Genomic DNA, 21,895 nt, shown 5'->3' with positions numbered 1-21,895 from the left:
CTGCTGGAACTCTATCAGCTGGTCAATGGAACTGTGCTTTTAGCCTGATTCCTTTTGGAACTGGGCTGTCCCTATTGTAACTGTGTTGTTGTTGAGGAATTTTTCTTTTTTCTCTACAGGAAAAAAAACCTCTCATGGCCTTTATGAGGAACTTTTAAACTCCTCAGACAAGCTGAATTAGACAGCTATGGCTCTAAAACTGTCCAAACTTAATGGGACATATATTTCGATTAATATTTTGAGGCTTCAAAGCATTATCAGGGACTCTAATATTGCTTCTCTGCAAAATACAATTTATAAATTGAGGCAAACAAACAACAAAAGAAAAAAAAATGTTGTCCTTGACATTTTAAAGCAGTCATTTGTAAGACCATGTAATGTAAATATTTCAGAGATCTGGGAGGGCGGGGACAAAGAAAGAAAAACAAGAAAACTTCTGACTCCTCTCCCTCCCCTCCCCCATTTTTCTGAAGGCAGCCACCTGTCCCTTTAAAGTTAACTCTGCCGAGGGTCCAAAAAAACCCCCAAATTTCTTGTGTTCCCTGGACAAAGGCCAAACTGAGAGCCCTAGTTAAAGAGTATCTGAGTAACTCAGAAGCCCCAAAGGTTTGCTGAAGAATTTAACATAGTTATTCAAATTTACCAACTTGGTTCCTCAGATTTATAACCAGTTATTGCACCTGCTTGTTAGTGACTGTCAAGTCAAATATTTGATGAAATTACTGAACAGGTTTAGAAAAACAAACTTTTGGAGTTCCCGTTGTGGCGCAGTGGTTAACGAATCCGACTAGGAACCATGAGGTTGCGGGTTCGGTCCCTACCCTTGCTCAGTGGGTTAACGATCCGGCGTTGCCGTGAGCTGTGGTGTAGGTTGCAGACGCGGCTCGGATCCCGCGTTGCTGTGGCTCTGGTGTAGGCCAGTGGCTACAGCTCCGATTGGACCCCTAGCCCGGGAACCTCCATATGCCATGGGAGCGGCCCAAGAAACAGCAAAAAGACAAAAAATAAAAATAAAATAAAAATAACATATCCACATGTGAATATTCAATTATGCACAGTCTCAGTTCCTTTCAGGTCAGATTTCATTATCAAGGAAGTTAGAAAAGACAGATAAAGGATTGCAACCTGTAATGACATATTCATTTGAAACTCAGTTATTTACCTTTAATATCCAATTCAGAGCCACTGTGAAATATTGGTCTTTTCTTCCACAAAAATGAAATGTGGAGTTCCCATTGTGGCTCAGCGGGTTAAGAACCCGACATAGTTTCCTTGAGGATGCCAGTTTGATCCCTGGCCTGGCTCAGTCTGTTAGGGATCCAGCGTTGCTGCTAGCTGCTGCATGGGTAGCAGATGAGGCTCAGATCTGGCAGTTGCTGGCCTGTAATGTAGGCCGGCAGCCGCAGCTCCCATTCCACCCCTAGCCTGGAAAGCTCCATATGCCACAGGTGAAGCCTTAAGAAAAAAAATGAAAGTGTATTTAAAATGAAGAATTAAAACTATATTTTATTTCAGGAAATACATGTAAGATAGATTTGCATGTGAAACTAAGTTAACTACATTTTGATCTCCCTAGTACTTTCCTAGTTCCCTCTGGTTAAAAACTCCTTTTCTTGGAGATACTCAAAGACATCAGATCAAATTCACGCTTGTGTGAGTCCCTGGGGGTGTCAAGGACCTTAGGCAGCACCTCTACACTGTGCAAACTTCAGCCTTAGTGGATACAGGAAAAGCGAGGTCAAGAAGTATTCTACGCAGATACTGTTCTCTTCCTAGGACCCGGGTGAACAGTAAGATTCCCTTATAAGGCGCTAGTATAAATTCTTGCTTGAGGATTACAAAAAGCGTCACACTGGGATGAGGTAAGAACGGCCGGCAAGCCAGAAGCTGGGGTAAAAAAGCAAGGGAAACAGAGCTCCAAGTTGCACAACTTGGGTGAAAACAGGCCATCAGTTCCTGCATCCATTCCAGAGGGTTAGGTACCTGAGGGAGCAAAGCGCTGCCGGCCTGCTTGTCCCGGACAAGGCGCTGTGCTCCTCCTACAGCAAGCAGTTCACTGCAGCCTAGATGGGTAAAGACCCTACGTCTCGGCCGTCTCCACCGCCGAGCCTTTCCCAAGCTTGCAGCGTAAAATCCAGGCCCCGGCGAAGATGCCCGGGGAAGGCGGGGCCCGGTCCCACCAGCGCGCAGGCCCGTCTCGCTCCACCCCCACCCTCGCCCCCTCCCTACTCCCACTCCCCGCCCCCTCCACCCCTGGCTTCAAGTACAGGGCGGGACCCACACGGCTTTCCAGCCAATCCCCGATCTCCGGTGACCGTGGGGCGGGACCCTCTCGACTTTCCATCCAATTCTCGCTCCTGAGCAGGAGTGAGGGACCCGATCCGCGCAGCCATAGGCTGCAGACGAGGAGGCGAAGCTCGCGGGGCAGTGACTAGCCAGCCCGCGGAGTCAGCGTACCCTCCCTTCCCTGACCCTTCGGGGTGGGGAGTAGTTTGAACAGAGTTAGATAGCGTGGAGCGTAGTGTAGAGAAACGGAGGTGTTAGAACCCGGCGGGAGTGTCCTGCCACCTGGCATCTCGCTTGCCCAAGTCAGAGAGGAATCCTCGAACTTGGGCCACTAGGCTGGACCGTCGTGGTGCTTGGTTGGATTTCTCTCACTTGGTGGTTTCTTGAGTGTGTGGAGCTGCCCTTTCGTTGGTGGGAGGAGTCTCCGAGTTCTCGTCGCCTTCCACTCCTGTCTCTAGAGCCAAGCTTTGAACTTGTAGCCCTGCGACTGGGCGCCGGCACCAGATATCCGGGCACTGGGAGGTACCTTTTTCCGGGATCCTGTCTAATGGAAAGGAATGCCATTGTCTTAGTTGTTAACTTAGTTAATCATGTCATTTTTATACAGCTCTCTGGCAGACGGACTTTTTGCGTGTGTTTGCTGTGATTCCCAAAAGTTTGAGGCTTGGGGCCTCCCAGCCCCGACGTTGTCTTCCACCTTCTTTTACCAGTTTTTGTTAATTCCCCTTCCCCTGCAATTGTTAAGCTGTTTTCTTCCTCCCCACAGTTACCAGCCCAGTTCAAACCCCTGTAACCTCAAAACAGAATTGTTGCAACAAGCTCCTGGCAATCCTAAACAATTCATCTTGGTGTCCTGGTATGTGATAATCTATTTATTTTACTTGTTTTCCTGGTTCTCTTTTCCACTTCAGCCTGCATCTTACTGCTCCCAGGAAGCCCACTGTAATTAAATCCAGCATCATCATTTTCTTAATGCATTTATAGCTTTTTTGGAATTGTATTATTTCATCTTGGTGATTGAGAATTCAGAACAAATAATCCTCCATGAAAGAATCTGATAATTTGTATTTTTACTGTGTCACTTATGGTGAGTTAAGACTGGTGAGTATGGAATTGGTGGTAGCCTCAGTTTTCTGGAATCTAGTAACTGGCAGGGATGTATATGGAGAATAGCTTATCTTTTCTACATATGTTAGTTTCCTATTGCTGCTGTAACAATTTATCACAAACCTAACAGGTAAACACAAATTTATTAACTAGCAGCTCTATTGCTGTGAATTCTGCATAGGTTTAGCTGGGTACTCTGCTTAGGATCTCACAAAGCTGAAATCAGTTTGTTGGTCTGGGTTTTCTGGCAGCTCTGGGGGAGAATCCACCTCTAGTGTCATTTAAGTTGTTGGCAGAATTCACTTCCATGCAGTTACAGGAATGAGGTCCCCATTTTCTTACTGGCTGTCAGCTGGGGCCTCTCAGTTCCACAAGACTACCTGCGTTTTCAAAGCCAAACATTACCTCCAATCCTTTTCATGATTTTATTCTCCCGGGCTCATCATCTGCCACACCTGGAGAAAGCTTTCTGCCCCTGAACTCGCAAGTAATCAGATTAGGCCCACCTGGATATTCTTAGTTTATGGTCAGTTGTGCAATAAGACCATCACAGTCAAAAAGGTGATAATCTCACATTCCCAGGTTCTGGGTATTAGACGGGCAGAATCATGCGGAGCCATTCAAAGAATTTCCACCTAGTATGATATAGTTAGCTCAACCAGATTATTTTTATAATGTGGTTTTGCAGGTATTAAATCATAACAATTCTGTCTGATTTGAGTATCTTCTCTACACATGCATTTAGTTATTTGTCTGGAGGCACATGGCTAGAAAGTGACAGAGTTGGTATTTAGGCCTGAATCTACATTTCCTTTAGATCTGAAGCCATGTTTACAGATGGTCAAAGTGTGGTGCAGCCAGAGTCATTAGGTAGAAGAAGCTGAGGAATTATGAGATTTTTGTTGCACCTCATTTTTGGATTATCTCTTTATGTTAGTGGTGTCAGCCAAGTTCTTCTCCCCTAACAAAGAAAGCCCAAACTGCAAAGGCATAAATAAAAGGTTTGTTTGGTTTCCCTCCACCCCCATACAAGAGGAAGGAGTCCAGAGCTAGTAGGAAGATTCTGACACCCTCAATACATGGCTGCCATACATGGTCCAAGGTGGTGTTCCACTTGGCACTTTTCTTGCAAGGCGGTGAGAAGGAGAAAGCACAGGGAGAACACGTGTAGTTCTTTACAGAGGTATGATCTGGAAGCAGCATACAGGTCACTAAGCCATACTGACCTCAGAGGGAGGGTAGAAAGATAAAGCTATGTGTCTTATACCCACCAGAAACTCGGCATTCTGTTAAAAAGGGGGAAAATTGACATTGGTTGAAAACGGTCTCTGCCAAACTATTGTTTTTGATAATGTTTTATTCTGTAACTTTCTGTGAGTGGAATATTTTTGCTTTTAGTTTTAACATGTAGTATTTGAAAGGACAGGAACTTCGATATTAATGTTCCTCGATTCCTTAATGGCTATTTTAACATACAGTTTATGAAGGCTTCTTTGAGGACTCTTACGTCATTCACATTTTGTGTTACTTTGATTTCTCTGATGAAAATGAATACGTTTGTGGAAAATGTTTAAGACTGTTGGGGATACATGAGATCATTCTGTGTAGGCCTCACACCATCTGCAGGATTAGGTTACAGCAGCTTGTCATACGATTTAAGTATTCTGTAATATTTTGTACCTCTATTGTTGGATGACTCTTAGACACCTCTTCCTACTTTGCTTTTCAAAGTCCTTCTCTCATCCCATTATCCTTTTCTACACATCTGATTTCTACCTGCCTGTTTAGACCTGCTGTAGGTCCCTTCACCCACTATCATGTAGCCTTTGTATAGGGGGAAAATTGTGGGCAAACTGATCTGGGTTTCAGTTGTTGGTTTGACATTAGGCAAGTTACTAAGTCTCTGAGTTTTGACTTCCTATATAAAATGGCAGTGAATGCCACCTTTCAGAGATAATATGAAGATTACAGAGACAACTCATTTTCTTTAACACTTACTGCAGTAGTTGGCAAATAGTAGGTGCTCAGTACGTGGTAATTATACTAGTCCCATTGATGACTCCTTGACCTTTAGCAAGTCTACATTCTTTTTTTTTTTGGTTTTTACTTTATGTTGTTTTATGTTATTTATTTTATTATTTTACTTTTTAGAGCTGCACCCATGGCACATGGAAGTTCCCAGGCTAGGGGTTGAATCAGAGCTGCAGCTGCTGGCCTGTGCCACAGCCACACTGGATCCAAGTCATGTCCAACACCCAGACCACAGCTCACAGCAACACTGGATCCTCGACCCACTGAGCAAAGCCAGTGATCGAACCCGCACCCCCATGGATACCAGTTGGATTCGTTTCTTCTGCTCCACAACAGGAACTCCATTTGTTTGTTTTTAAAATTGGTTTTCTCGCTCTGAAAAGTGTACCAGTGCGTAAGGACTATGACCAAGTCCTGGATATGCTCTGGTCCTTAAATACTGACATAGTGAATTAGAACTAGCATCTAAAAGGGTGTTTGTGAGATTAAATTGTGAGTGCTTTTTTCTTTAGTCTTACTATTGTGATCACATCATGGAAAGTCAATTGGCTAAATCAACTGAAGAACGGACGTTTCAGTACCAGGATTCTCTTCCATCACTGCCTGTTCCTTCGCTTGAGGAATCATTAAAAAAATACCTTGAATCAGGTATGGTTGTACTCTTTTAGCATCTGTTAATTTTTTTTTTTTTTTGGTCTTTTTGCCTTTTCTAGGGCCACTCCCGTGGCATATGGAGGTTCCCAGGCTAGGGGTCCAATCAGAGCTGTAGCTGCCAGCATACGCCGGAGCCACAGAAACGCAGGATCTGAGCCGTGTCTGCAACCTGCACCACAGCTCACGGCAACGCCAGATCCTCAACCCACTGAGCAAGGCCAGGGATCGAACCCGCAACCTCATGGTTCTTAGTCGGATTCGTTAACCACTGAGTCATGATGGGAACTCCCTGTATCTGTTAATGTTTTTAGCAACTTAGAAAACTGCAGAATTGTTAGAAGTTGGTAAGGGTCTAATTGCTTTTTCTCTAGGCTCATGATAATTAAAAGTATCCTTAAAACAGCCAAAACATTTCTGTCTTTCTTTCTCATGTTCATTTTTCTATAGTTTCAAAGCCAGGTAGTACTGTTAGGCTTCTAATAAGAAGTAGCCGTCCTCTGCCTCATTCCCCCTGCTGTAAATCCCACTCCTTTAGGCAAGCATTTTCAGATATTTTATCTGCTTCTTCTGGATATAAACTAACATTCTTCTACTACTATTTGTTGGATTTTTTCTAAATTGTAGATATTATATGTTAGTTCCTAAAAAGATGTAGATTTCACTCTCCTATACCCCCTAACCCTTCCCTTCCCGATAGTTACGCAGTCTCTGCACTTTGTCTCATTTCCTCAGTGTAGTTGTACAAAAATCACCATTTAGTGTTCACTTGATTTAAATTCACAAGATTTACCTGAATTAATTTACCCAACCTTTGAGGATTTATGGTTATTCAGTTATTCACAAGAGAACCATTCAGTGTACAGTTCTTTGATTACCCTTTTGCTTCAATTTTTTTTTTAATTTTCCTCAGTTTTCATTTGCTTAGTTTGCTTTCCATCCACAACTAATTCACTCCCAAATATACCGAAAATCCCTGAATCCACTTAAATACATTAGATAGTTCCTCAATGTCATTTCTTCTTGGAGACATCCCTCCAGGGCCCTCTACCCACTTGATCCACTCAGCACTTCCTTTTCTGGAACTGGCTGGACAATCTTCCTGGGGCTCTCTGTGGCAATCTTCCTGGTGTTCTTCTCACTTCTCTCCTGTGTTGGATTCTCCAGTTCCTGGGTTCTGTCTTACTCTTTCTCTTCCTTTCTTTTGCTGAAGTGCGTCTTCAATAGCTACGTGAGAATGGGTGTCTGGGAGGAGAATATCCAGACCACAAAAGGTATTTATGCTACTCATACTAGATTGACTGAGTATAGAATTCTAGCTTGGAAAAGACTTCAGTTTTGAAGGCACTGTTTTTTTCCTCTTAAGAAGTCTGCTGCCATTCTGTTATTTGATCCTTTATATGTGACCTGTTGTGTTGCACTCCCTGCATGTGTTTGGAATCTTTTTCTTTATCCCTGTTATTCTGAATATCTCAGTGATGTTCTGTGGTACATGGGTTTTTTTTCATTTATTTCTCTGAATACTCAATGGGTTCTTTTAGTTTAAAAAGCCACATTCTTCAGCTCTAGGAAATTTTAAAAATATCATTTCTGTGATAGTTTTCTCCTCCTTTCTTAACCCTGTCTTTCTGAAACTCCTGTTATTTGGATCTAGATCTTTCTGGGTGAAGCTTTTAATTAAAAAATAAATTGTTTCCTTTCATTATTGGCGCCTGTTCCTTTTTGGTTTATTTACTGTTAGGTATCATCAATCCTTTTTTTCATTTTTTCTTCTCTGTGACTTTCATGTGAGAGTCTTTTCTCAAATATCGGGCAATCTTTCATCATTCATATTTAAGAGTCTGACCCTAAAAAGCTTACTAGGAGCCCTATGCGCATGGCTAGGGCTTGGTGAGTGGTGGGCCTTACAATGAGCCTTGTAGGTAATGGGACAGAGATCTAGCAGTTCCATTAGGACATATCCAGATACCAGTACTCCTTTCTCTTGGACTGATGGTTTCCCCAAAGAAAATCTTTTGTCAAGAAGGCATAAGCCTGAATGCTAGTGTTTTGGAGGCTGTGTAGGGGAAGAGGATGGGATGGCTCATTGTTGGGGTGTACACTTTGATTGTAATCCCCGTTTTTAAAATGAGGGCTAGAATCCATGTATTCTGCTTGTTGGGTACAACTTCTCCTGAGGGTAAACCTTCAGATTTCTACTGCCCTTGGGAGTAGTTGCCTGCTTTCAAGCATGAAGGAGATCTCTAGGGTTGAGTGTGGATGGGGTGGTTGTTGCTGCTTCTGCAGATGTTGATTCAGTTGTCACTTTGTCCCCTGCCTTTGAAAGTCCATGTGTCTTGAATTGGAGAACCTTCCTGGGGTTGTGTGTTAGTTTGCACCTAACCCCACCCCATCTCTCGCTGTCGTCCACTCTCCAGGCTCTGGATACTAACTTTGTCCATTCTGTGGTCAGTCACCTTTTTCCCATGTGTTTTCTTTTTTTTTCTTTTTTTTTTTTTTTTTTTTTTGTCTTTTTGCCATTTTCTTGGGCCGCTCTCACGGCATATGGAGGTTCCCAGGCTAGGGGTCGAATCGGAGCTGTAGCCACCGGCCTACGCCAGAGCCACAGCAGCGTGGGATCCAAGCCGCGTCTGCAACCTACACCACAGCTCACGGCAACGCCGGATCGTTAACCCACTGAGCAAGGGCAGGGACCGAACCCGCAACCTCATGGTTCCTAGTCGGGTTCGTTAACCACTGCGCCACGATGGGAACTCCCCCATGTGTTTTCTTATTTGTAAAAAAGCTTCACTTGTCTCTTGTCCTCTCTTCTTTCATTTTCTTTGTCCTTATGAAGTTATGCCTTTTTAGTTATGCTCTTATTTTAGCAAATTTCTAGAAGTAAAAATAAATTTATGTATTTAGTTCACTTTGTTTAACTGGCAGCCCTCTGATTAAAAAAAAAATTTTTTTTTCTTTCATCTGGGAATTGTTGTTTCTTTTTAAAAAAAAATTCAGATTATTCACCTCACTTGTGCTCTCTGAATACAGCTATTTAAATTAACTTTAAGATAAGACTTAGAATCAAAATAAAACAAAAGGAAGATATTAATGTGCCTTGATTTCTGACTTAACTTTCATCTCCATAGTTTAATTTTCAGAATACTTGGTTTTTATGGATTAGAAACCCTGATCCTTTTGTGTGTGTGTGTGTGTGTGTGTGTGTGTGTGTGTGTGTGAGTGAAGGAAACCATTATTGATCACAGGGGACCCTAAACTGCCTCGAGAAGGCTTTACACTTAAATTTACATATATACTGCATTTACATTCATAATGTTTAAAACTCTGAACATTAATGGAAAGAAGCTTTAACTTTTCCTAGTCATGGCTAAACAGGATTTACTCTCCTTTTGGGCTAAATAATAGTCATGTCTGTCATTTCAACTGTCATCACCTAGAATGATTTTAAAATAATTTTTTGGGAAATGGTTAGCAAATGGTTAGTATCCACTGTTTCATTTTTTAACTATTTTGCATTATTGCTTTTCAGCCTTTTTCATGTTGTAAGCTCTATTATAATTTGTTGGTCTGTGGTCCAGTAAATGTAATTGCTTTATATAACTGAGTCTCAAGATTTAAGTAAAAATAATTGAGTTTGTGGTACTTGACATCTAAATAATGCATATTTTTTCTTTATAGTAAAGCCATTTGCCAATGAAGAAGAGTATAAGAAAACTGAAGCAATTGTCCAAAAATTTCAAAATGGTATTGGAGAAAAATTGCAGAAGAAATTACTCGAAAGGGCAAAAGGGAAACGAAATTGGGTATTTATGTTATTTTATTTATAATTAGAATATTGATACTTAATGGAAAATAAAAGTGTACTCAGCTTTCATTTTAAAATCCTTACTCTTATTGTTGCCATTTTCATCATTCAAAAGAATGAATGAATTGCTTAATTCCGGGGAGTTTTGAGTGTTGTCTGTGGGCTCCTCTCTTATTATATGGGGAACTTGTTAAAATTCAGAGTTCCTAGGACCAGTGATTCTGATTCAGTACCTGTGGAATGGGGGCCCAGAAATCCTTATTTTAAAAACTGTTCTTTGTAGTTCTGATCCTAGTGATTTGTAGGCCATGCTTGAGAAAAACATTTTGTCCAAATAATCGTATCCTAAAAAACCTCAAAACACTAAAATAGGACATCACATTGGTGGCGTAGAAATATTTAAACAGTGCATGGAAGAAAAGGGCCATTACAAAATTGGAATGAAAAGTGGCTGAGTATTCTGTGTTTCAGTTAGATGAAGAAGATTGCTTGTGGAAAATTATTGAGATCCTCAATAATTATCACAGCAATCTCCTTTGACTTTTTCATTTTAACTACTCCGCTTCTGTAGTATCAACCAGGGGATGAGATTTCATAATTTAAGATATTGCCTCAGTCTAGAAATAATGATTATAACTATCATTTAGTTTTAGAAATGAAAAGCAGGCTGATCTTTTTTCATTAGCCTTTTATACCTATGATGGAATTAGAAAATTTTATACTTTATTTTTGTTCCTCAATCTAGAGCCTTGATTGACTTAATTAAATTAGGGCAAAGGTAAAGAAGTTGTTTGTTCTGCTTATATCCTTTTCAGTTAGATCTTTTTCCAAATGACTCATAATAGTTTATGACATCACATTCTTCAAAAAGTGCTCTGGGCAATTTGATGAGATCTACTTATTTAAATGTAAAATTCTGTTGTGAAAGAGGGTCGCATAGAAAGCAGTGTCTGTGAGAAATCTAAATTAGTTTTTTTGTTTGTCTGTTTGTTTTTTTAAAGGGCCGCACCTGTGGTATATGGAAGTTTCCAAGCTAGGGGTTGAATCGGAGCTGCAGCTGCCATCCTACACCACAGCCACAGCAATGAGAGATCCAAGCCATGTCTGCGACCTATGCTGCTGCTCGTTGCAACACCAGATCCTTAACCTGCTGAGCAAAGCCAGGGAGCAAACCTGAATCCTCATGGATACTAGTCGGGTTCTTAACCTGCTAAGCTGCAATGGGAATTCTGAAAAATCTAAATTAGTTTTAAGCCTACTGAAAATATTGTATATTTCTAATTTAGTATTTCAGTTTTTGCTTGAATAAGAAACATGATAATGCCTTCGTAATTGTTGTAATTGAGGATTCGTGGAATATCTCTTGTACCCCAGGTATTCTGGGAAAACATACCTAGAGTGCTTTGTTGTGTGTTTGTGATTTCATTATGATCTATCTGAAGGTATCTGTTTCAGTGCTTTCTTGTGTCATGTTTTTAACACTGTATAGTACTTATTTAAGATCCTGTAATTCCAAAAGAAAGAAATGATCACAATAGCATTGTAATAAAAGAAAAAGAAAATGAATAGAGTGTCCCCCCAGCAGTTACACATGTAAGTATTATCAATAATATCAGGCTGATGTTCTTAATTTCTTACAGTTGGAAGAGTGGTGGCTGAATGTTGCCTACCTGGATGTTCGTACACCGTCACAACTGAATGTCAACTTTGCGGGTCCTGCGCCCCATATTGAAAACTACTGGCCTCCAAAGGAAGGCACTCAACTGGAAAGAGGAAGTATATGTCTTTGGCATGTCTTGAACTACTGGCAGCTATTAAGAAAGTAAGGATAGTTAGGTGAATTTAGTTATGTATTTATGTAAGGCCTCAGGTGGCAAATGTTAAGAAGCTTAATTTATGCATTTAGGGATGAATACTATAGCTGTGACTGTTTGGTTTATAAGTACTATAATGATTTCTTGGTCAATATAATTTTCTTTTGGTTTGTTTTAATAGAGAAAAAATACCTGTCCAAAAAGTTGGAAATACTCCTCTAGATATGTATCAATTCCGGATGCTGTTTGCCACCTGCAAGGTTCCAGGAATCACTAGAGATTCAGTTATGAATTATTTTAGGACTGGTAAGTAGAAAGCATGTAATTTTTTTGGTAAAAGCATTGGGATTTGGGTAGTTTTGCTACAATTTGTCACAGTTTCTTCTGTGATATCCATAGTGCATGGAAGTTCCTGGGTCAGAGATGGAATCTGAGCTGCGGCTGGGACCCATACCACAGCATATGGAAGTTCCCAGGCTAGGGGTTGAACTGGAACTGCAGCTGCTGACCACAGCCACAGCCACAGCCATACAGGATCTGAGCCATATCAGCAACCTATACCTCACCTCACAGCAACGCAAGATACTTTACCCACTGAGCAAGGCCAGGGATCAAACCCTCATTCTCATAGATACTAGTCATGTTCATTACTTCTGAGCTGCAACAGGAACTCCTGTGTTCATAGTCACTTTGATGGCACTTTCTGCTTGGTGTCCTAGCATATCTTCAAATAGAAAATTCTGGCTTCTAGTTCAAGAATTTTTTTTCTTAGAATTTTAATAATTGAGTATTTCTGCAGAATGTCATTATAAATGGATATTTTTTCTTATATAAATTTTTATATAAAAATAAAATTTCATTTGCCAGTTTTGCTTATAGTATGAGAGGTATGATTTACTTTCAAGTAAAACTCAACTTCTCTTTGTGAAAACTCATTAGGTATTTAATGTCCTTAAGCCCAGGCACATTTACCTTGATGTTGCAAGAGCCAGAATTAAAAGAAAGAATTAAGGGACCAGGTTATTTATGGCATAAAGTTTAATGTTCAAATATTAATTGAAAAGATGAACAGGAGAAAATTGATAGGAAAAAAGCAGTAGCAAAGACAGACATTTCGGATGTCAATTAGGAACTATTTTCAATGGACCTGTTTTTGAATTCAGTCTGTATTAGTATGTCTGTACATAAGTCCTTTAAGTTACAGTGTAAGATGGGGATTGATTAATAATGTTCTTCTTGATACAGTGGTTAAGCTGTCATGGTTAGTATGTTCTTGAACTTATGGCCATGTGAAAAGGTGCAAATAGAGATAAAGCTGATGTAATCAGAAAACATGAAGAAATATCAGCAAGTTTATGACAAATACAATTCAGACCACATAAGTAACTGTGTGGCTGTTTTAGTTTAGGCAGTCAGCTTGGAAGACCTGAGGATCTGAATAATAAGATGATTTGACACTTTTTTTTTTAAATTTTTGTTTTTGTTTAGTTCACTTTGTTGTGGTTGGTGGTGGTGGTATGTTCATGTGTTGCAGGGGAATCTCCCAGGCATGAATACATGTGGCATGTTTGAAGGGCATATGGATGGAGCAGAGTAGGTGAGAAGGAAAGGGGCAGATTGGAAAGGTAACTCGAGTCTAGATGAGACAGTACTTTGTAAGCCAACTAAAGTCTTTGGCTTTTACTTAAAATGTGAATAGATACCAGTAGTGGGTTTTGAAAAAAAAGAATGCTATGAACAGATACATGTTTTAAAAAGATCATTCTACCTGCTGTGTGAAGAATGGATTTTGAGGAGGGAGACATGTAGAAGCAGGGAGCTCAGGTAGAAGCTTGTTTTAGTAGTGGTGAGCCATGCTAATGGCATGTCCTAGGGTGGTAACGTGGAGGTGGTGAATAATTATTAGATTCCGGATATATTTTTAGATTTGGAGTTAGCAGAGTTATTTGTAGATTGATTGTGAGATGTAAGAGAAAAAGAGGAATCAGAGATGACTTCAGGTTACTCTTCTTGAGTATCTAGGGGCTAGATAGATGTACTGGGTAATGAGGTGGGAAAAATTGGAAGGAAAAGTTTCCTTAAGACTGTGTTGAATTTAAGGTACCATTTGGACATCTGAGTGGAGATGTACATTGGCAGTTGGATGCAAAGTTTGGAATTCTGGGGAGAATTCAGGACTGCAGATAGATTTAGGAGTCAGCATTATCAAGCACAGAAGAGCTAAGATTACTTTTGGAACACATATAGATGAAGATTATCTGCACAGTACTGATCACAATCAAATACAGTGTTTGGTGGTCAGAGCAGGAGCAGCCAGCAAGAGAGACCTGCTTCTACACGTACTCTGCCTACTCTGCTCCATCCGTATGCCCTTTTTTCACATGGCCATAAATTCAAGAACATACTAACCATGACAGCTTAACCACTGTATCAAGAAGAACATTATTAATCAATCCCCATCTTACACTGTAACTTAAAGGACTTATGTACAGACATACTAATACAGACTGAATTCAAAAACAGGTCCATTGAAAATAGTTCCTAATTGACCTCCGAAATGCTTTGGGTAGTATAGCCGTTTTTACAATATTTATTCTTCCAACCCAGGAACATGGAATATCTTTCCATTTCTTTGAATTTTCCCATCTCTCTCTCTCTCTGTCTTTTTTTTTGGAGGTGGGGGGCTGTGCCTGGGGCAGGTTCGATCCCTGGACTTGCTCAGTGAGTTGAGGATCCGGCATTGCTGCGAGCTGTGGTGTAGGTCGCAGACACGGCTCAGATCCTGCATTGCTATGGCTGTGGTGTAGGCCGATGGCTACAGCTCTGATTCAACCCCTAGCCTGGGAACCTCCATATTGCCGCAGATGTGGCCCTAAAATGACCAATAAAATAAAACAAAATAAAATCATCCCCCAAAGAAACTTAATTCAAATAGCTCTCCTGCAGGGTTTCTTTGCTACCCTTTCCCTTCCCATCCTGTACATACATAAAACTAGAAAGTCCTTCAGTAGTTTGGAATTTAAGTGATTCAAATATATGTACAAATATTTGAAACTTTGATGGATTCCTGGATGTTTCCCGTGGAGCGGTTTCAAGTGTATGTATTTATAACATAACTAAAATTGTGTCACTTATTAACGTGTTTTTATTAATGTGATACATTTGATGAATATATGATAAATAAAATATCAGGGGAATGATTCTTTTTCTCTTGGACATAAATATGCAGCTTTACTCTTGTTCACCTCTGAGAAATTTGAGTCTTATGTTCTCTGTTTCTTTTTCCAGAGAGTGAAGGGTATTGTCCAACTCACGTTGCTGTGCTGTGTCGAGGTCGAGTTTTTATCTTCGATGTAATGCACAAAGGATGTTTGGTCACCCCACCAGAGATTCTCAGGTTTTCAAACTACTTTATTGAGTCTCATTAGGCCTTAAGCTTTTGCTTGCATTGAAAAATAAATGCTTACAATTAGCTTTGCTGGAGTTCTCTTATGGTGCCATGGGTTACGAATCCGGTGTTGTCACTGCAGTGGCCTGGGTTCAATCCCTGGTCCAGGAACTTCCACATGCTGTGGGTGTACCCTCCCCCCCAAATTTCCTTTGTAAAGGATGGACAGTGCGGGGTTCCCGTCGTGGCTCATGGCTAACGAATCTGACTAGCATCCATAAGGATGCAGGTTCGATCCCTGGCCTTGCTCAGTGGGTTAAGTAGCTGGTGTTGGTGTGAGCTGTGGTGTAGGTCGCAAACATGGCTCGGATCCTGCATTGTTGTGGCTGTGATGTAGGCCAGTGGCTGTAGCTCTGATTCATCCCCTAGCCTGGGAACCTCCATATGCCTTGGATGCGGCCCTAAAAAAAAAAACAAGGTGAATAGTAAGATGAGAAATAAGAATTTTATATATGCTAATTAAAAAAATCTGTATTTTATTTTTAATTTAAATTCTTTTATTTTTACTAAATGTATATGAATATATTATCCCTAGAGAAAAAGTAAACATTATAGTTATTACCTATCCCATTCCTTGCCCCCAATTTAATCCCTACTGCTAGTTTGGTATATTCTCTCCTTTCAGATCTGTTGCAGTGAATTTACATATATGAAGATATATGTATATTTCATATACATACAAATAGTGTGTATATATAAATAATGTATATATAGAATATTGTTTTATATATTTAAATTTAAGTTGGTGTTATAGAAATATTCCAATGTAGAGGGAATTATATAATGAAGCTTCTCCATGTACTTATCCCCCAGCTTCAACAGTTATTAACTCCTAGCTTCAGCAGTTAGAAATTCATCATCTTGTTTCAATTAGACCTCCTTCTGCCCCTCCCCTCAACCTCCTCCATGGGTTATTTTAAAGAAAATCTCAGACATAATATACTTTCACTATAAATATTTTAGTATGGATCTCTAAAAAATAAGGACTCTTAAAAACATAAATACATAGTACCTTATCACACCTAGTGACTTGCTTTTTAAAAAAAAATTAATAGGAAATCTTTGATATATTAATATACAAACAGTACAGATTTTCTAGATTGCCTTATAAATGTTGAATTGTATATATTGATATATGTTTTAAATTACTTTTATTGAGTATTACAAACATGTATAGATGCATACATAGAAGTATATCGCCAAATATTTATGCAGCCACCACCTAGGTCAGGGCATAGAACATTTCCACTATTCCAGAAATCCCCCTTGTACTACTTCCCCGTTGCTGGGCTTTTCCCTCTTTCTCAAGCATGATCTCTTAGGTTGCTTATAGCTTTTATCAGTACAAAAAAGCTGCTATGAAGATTGTTGTCCGAGTCTTTGATGCCCCACATACATTCATATTTGATTACACGCAGGAGAGGACTCAGGGAGTCATGGCATATGTATACATTCAGCTTGTGTTGGTGCCAGCTTCCCAAAGTAGTTGTGCTTTGGAAAGCACAGTGTTTACACTCAACACTTGTGTAAGAGTGTTGTGGGAGTTTCTTAAATATTCTGGATATGAGCTTTTCATTGGTTTAATGTGTGCTCTTTTGTTCTATTAAAATTGTCTTTTGATCAACAGAAGTTTTTCATTTGAACCTAGTCCAATTTATCAATCTTTTACCATACAGATTATACTTCCTCTATCTTGTTAAAAATTTTTTTTCCTAACCCAGTGTCAGGAAGATATTTTCTTTCTCTCTCTCTCTCTTTCTCTCTTTCTCCCTCTCTCCCTCTCTTTGCTTTTTAGGGCCACACTCGCGGCATATGGAGGTTCCCAGGCCTGGGGTCGAATCGGAGCTGTAAGTCCTGGCCTGCAGCACAGCCACAGCATTGCCGGGTCTGAGCCTTTTCTGCAACCTACACCATAGCTCACAGAAACTCCAGATCCCCTACCCACTGAGGGAGGCCGGTGATCAAACCCAAGTCCTCATGGGTACTAGTTGGATTAGTTTTGGCTGCACCACAATGGGAACTCGAGCAAGCTATTTGCTTATATTGCATTCTAGACTTTTCTTTTTTTGCCTTTGCACATTTACATTAACAGTCTGCCTAGAATTGATTTTTGTTGTTTCTTTTTGGGGGGGGCGGGGAGGGCCTGTACCTGTGGCTTAAGGAAGTTCCCAGGCTAGGAGTCAAATCTGACCTGCAGCTGCCAGCCCACGCCACAGCCACAGCAACACAGGATCCGAGCAGTATCTGTGACTTACACCACAGCTTGTGGCAATGCCAGATCTTTACTCCACCAAGCGAGGATTGAACCCACATCCTCATGGATACTAGTTGGGCTCTTAACCCACTGAGCCCAATGGGAACTCCGTAGAATTGATTTTTGATTGTGGCATGAAGAAAGCGTAATTTTATACATTTAAAGAAATAGTGATCTTTTAGGTATTTTTCTGCAGTTCACTTCTTTTAGTCAATAAGATAGTAATATTTTCTTATTGGAATAGACACATATACCTTACTCACTTTAACTGTTGTATAATATTCCACCAAGTGGACATACTGTAGCTTGATCATTTCTCCGTTAGTATGCATTGAGGTAGTTTCCATTTGTTGCTGTAACAAACAATGAACATTTTCAAGCTTGCCTCTTTATGTATTTGTGAGAAAGTATCTATGTTATTAGAAATGAAGTTTCTGGATCATAGGATACCTGCATTTGAATTTGTAAAGGAAGTCCGTTGTCATTCAAAGCAGCATTATGTTCCCTGCCAGTATTTTATGAGGATACTCACTTCTCCATATCATTGCAGACAGTGTAGTTAAACTTACAGTGTGGTGAACTGACTTGTGAAAAATGGTTTTTGTTGTTGCTTGAATTGGTGCATCCCTCATTACTAGAGAAATTAGACATTGTTATATATGTTTATAGGCGATCTGTGTTTTCTTTGAGTTGCTTTTGCCTTTTTTTCTTTGGGCTGTTTTTTTAAAATTCTTACTTGCATGTCTGGACTCCAATCGTTTATCAATTATATGTATTGCAAACATTTTCCTCCAGTTAACAAAATTTTTTGGTAATTGAATAGATATTGTTAATTTTGATGTAGGCAGCGTTATCCATCTTTCAGGTATTTTGCTTTTGTGTCTTGAATAATGTTCGTGTCCATTGCAACTATGCTATTTAATTTGTTCCAAATTTGACTTATAATTATTAGATCAGGCTTATTAATTGGATTACTCAAGAGCCACTTTGCCAGAAATCGCATACATGTGATATGAGGGCTAAATTCAGCCTATGGCCTGTTTTGCTTGACTAACAGACAACTTAAATCACTATTTAGAAATGAAGAGAATTCACATAAAAATATGGATTTCTGGTTTCCCTTAAAAAATAAATGGAAGTCCTATTTGTTCAGGTTTTAACTCTGTTGATTCAGCCTCACAGGTTGTATTCTTGCCTCTCTACATGCTCTACAGTCATCAGTTCTGTAGCTTTAAAATTCAAATTTGATTGTATCTCACCTCTGCTTAAAATTTTTAAATGATTCCTTAGCGACTGGAATGCAGCCCCAGTTCCTAAACAGTGAGCTGGATTTGACCTCCATTCATCTCTTAAGCCTTGTCCTTGTGCATCCTATCCTCTTACCCTTTTCTCTGCTTGCAGCTCTGTCATGTTAGGGTATCTGTGGTCTTAGCATGTGCTCACTATTTGGAATGCCTTGTGCCTTTTCCACCTTTTATGTAAGAATTCTTCATGCCTTATATTTCTGGTTGCATGTCTCCACAAGGTCATACTTCCTACTTGATGCCCTTTCTCTTAATTTCCCATTCCCTTTCCTCTCTTCATACCCAAGGAGTTAGCCTCCTTTAATCTCTTTGTAGCCTTGTGTTTTTCTCTATTGATTATTTAAATTGTATTGAAATTATTGATTTCTGTTTTCATATGCAGATGGAGCTCAAGAGATTACTTGCCAGGTCTTTTTTTTTTTTTTTTTTTTTTTATTTCCTTTGCTGAATGTAGGAAATTTTATTTGGAAACAAGATGCATATCAGAAGTATAAGATAGATTGGTCAGATTCTGAATCTAAGTGAGTTGGAGCCTCAAGAGAAATGTATTAAGCAGCCATCTAGGAAGGAAGGAAGAAGTTGGAACCTCAAAAGATGGGACACTATACATAAAATGGATAAACAACAGGGTCCTACTGTATAGCCCAGGGAGCTATATTCAGTATCTTATAATAATGTATAATGGAAAAGGATCTGAAAAAGTATATATGTGTTTATATACACACACATATATATACACTTTATATGTATATATATACACACACATATATATATATGACTGAATCACTTAGCTGTGCACCAGAAACTAACACAACATTGTAAATCAACTGTACTTCAATTTAAAAAAATTTTTTTTAAACATAGGATAAATGCAGAAAGTGTTTTGGAGTTAAAATTAGTATGAATTGGTATCTGGATTTAGAAAGAAAGACATTCAATATGATTGAGTAGGCAGGTAATATTTTAACAGGAGGCAACAGAAGAACCATTTCAATTTTTTTCTGGGTTTTAATAATCACTTTAAGACAATTCACACACCATACCTTTCACCCATTTAAAGTGACAGCATTTTATCATTTTTTGGAATATTCAGAATTGTGCATTCATCTTCCCAATCAATTTTAGAACATTTTTATCACTCCTACAAGTAACCCTGAACTCATAAGCAGTAACTCCCCATTGCTCCCGAACTCATACCCCATCCAGTAACAGACACTTCTCATATCTCCCAAACATTCCCACCCCACCAACCCTAGGCAACCTTTCTCTCTCTTTCACTTGACTTTCTATCTCTATGTGTTTGCCTCTTCTGGACATTGTATATAAGTGGAATCTTATATGGCCTTTTGTGTCCAGGTTCTTTTAGTTAGTGTTATGTTTACCATGTTGTAGCATATGTCAGTATATCTTTCCATTTTTGTTTGAATAATACTTAATTTATGGCTAAAACACATTTTATTTAATCATTCATCTTTTGATGGATTGTGTTGTTTCTACTTTTTGGCTGCTGGGAATATAATGCTGCCTTGAACACTTGTGTAGATAGTTTTTGTGTGGACATACGTTTTCATTTTTCTTGGGTATATACCTACGAGTTAAATTGCTAGATCATAACTCCGTATTAAACCGTTTGAGGAACTGCCATACTGTTTTCCAGTATGACTGCACCCTTTTACATTCACATCAGCAATATTTGAGGGATCCAATTTATCTACATTCTCAAAAACACTTATTATCTCCTTTTTTGATTGTAGCAATCCTAGAAGATATGAAGTGGGATCTCATTCTGGTTAATGGATTCTTGTCCATAATGACAATGTTTAACACATTTTCATGTGCCTATAGTTGTTTGTATATCTTCCTTGGAGAAATATATATTCAGTTCCTTTGTCCATTTTTCACTCAGATTGTTTGGAGTTTTTTGGTGTTAAATTAAAGGGGTTCCTTAAATATTTTTAATATTAACCTATAATCACATATATGATTTGCAAATATTTTCTCACATTCTGTAGGTTGTCTTTTCATTCTATTGTTTCCTTTACTGTGCTGAAGCCTTCAGCTTGATGTAATCCCACTTGTTTGTTTTTACTTTTGTCCTATGCTTTTTGGTGTCATATCTAAGACATGCTTGCTAAGGCCAGTGTCAAGAAGCTTTTCCCCCATGTTTTTTCCTAGGAATTTTATTGTTTCACATTTTATATTAAGATTTTTGTATGTGGTGTAAGGTAGGGATCCAGGTCCATTCTTTTGTATGTAGGAATTTGATTTTCCCAACACTTTATTTAAGGGGCTGTCCTTTTACCATTGTGTAGTCTTGTCTTCTTTGGTACCCTTGGCACTTCAGCTGACTGTGTATAAGTGGATTTATTTCTAGGCTCTCTATTCTGTTCCATTGATCTGTATGTCTGTTTGGTGCCATGCTGTTTTGATAAGTGTAGCTCTGTAATACATTTTGAAACCAGGAAGTATGATGCCTCCAGCTTTGTTCTTCTTGCTTAAAACTGTTTTGACTATGTGGAGTTTTTTGTGGTTCCGTATGAACTTTAGAATTTTTTTCCCTATTTCTGTAAAAAAATGCCTTAGGATTTTGATAGGGATTACACTGGCTGTTGATCACTTTAAGTAGTATGGACTTCTTAATGGTGAAGAGTTGGCAGTTGTTATCTGATCTTTTCTTATCAAACTTAAAATGTCATTTCAGGTTGAATACATTTTCCCTAGTAATTGCTCTGTTGGTGACCATTTTTTTTAATGAGATGGTCATTTCCTGCTGAATATTAAATGGCCATATCAGGGAGCAGGAAGAAGTTTAATAGTCAGAACTGGTGCTTTGAAGTTGGAAAGGCGGCACCTTATACCATAGGGAGAAAAACAGTGAGGAAGATTTTATTCCTTAAGCATTCAGAATTTTTGCTGCTTACTGTGCTTACCACGGAACCACTAACTCTAAAATCTTTATTTGCAATTGAAGCAAAATCAGAGTTGGAGAGACAAGTTAGCAGGAAGAGGTAAGGCAAGTTGCTCCGACTGTTGATCCAGATGGTTTGGTTTATAAGCCCTCATCAAAGAGGGGGGCATTTTGCAACAAATAGTTTATTTCTTCACCAGTGTTACAGAAATAACTAAGGAATAAAGGAAATTATGCAAATCAGTAATTTTTTTTTTTCCAGTTTTGAACGTCACAAATAAGGGATG

At 39.2% G+C, this 21,895-nt stretch overlaps 1 protein-coding gene across 1 annotated transcript in view; it reads left to right on the top strand.

Moving 5' to 3' along the window:
• Positions 1-2,399: 2,399 nt before the first annotated feature.
• Positions 2,400-21,895, top strand: part of CROT (carnitine O-octanoyltransferase) — a 44,850-nt gene continuing 25,354 nt past the window's right edge. The window contains 7 exon segments of the mRNA NM_001243217.1: positions 2,400-2,808; positions 3,053-3,142; positions 5,937-6,072; positions 9,754-9,878; positions 11,521-11,702; positions 11,876-12,000; positions 14,983-15,091. Coding sequence (NP_001230146.1) covers positions 5,958-6,072; positions 9,754-9,878; positions 11,521-11,702; positions 11,876-12,000; positions 14,983-15,091 — 656 coding nt within the window. The 5' untranslated portion in view covers positions 2,400-2,808; positions 3,053-3,142; positions 5,937-5,957.

Source organism: Sus scrofa, chromosome 9, assembly GCF_054392235.1.
Source record: "Sus scrofa isolate SSC_HxYL_T2T_F1_AM1 chromosome 9, Sscrofa_HxYL_maternal_Yorkshire_Landrace_v2.0, whole genome shotgun sequence".
Classification (NCBI taxonomy): domain Eukaryota; kingdom Metazoa; phylum Chordata; class Mammalia; order Artiodactyla; family Suidae; genus Sus; species Sus scrofa.
Note: the sequence above shows the minus strand (reverse complement) of the source record. Positions and strands in the feature narration are given on the sequence as shown.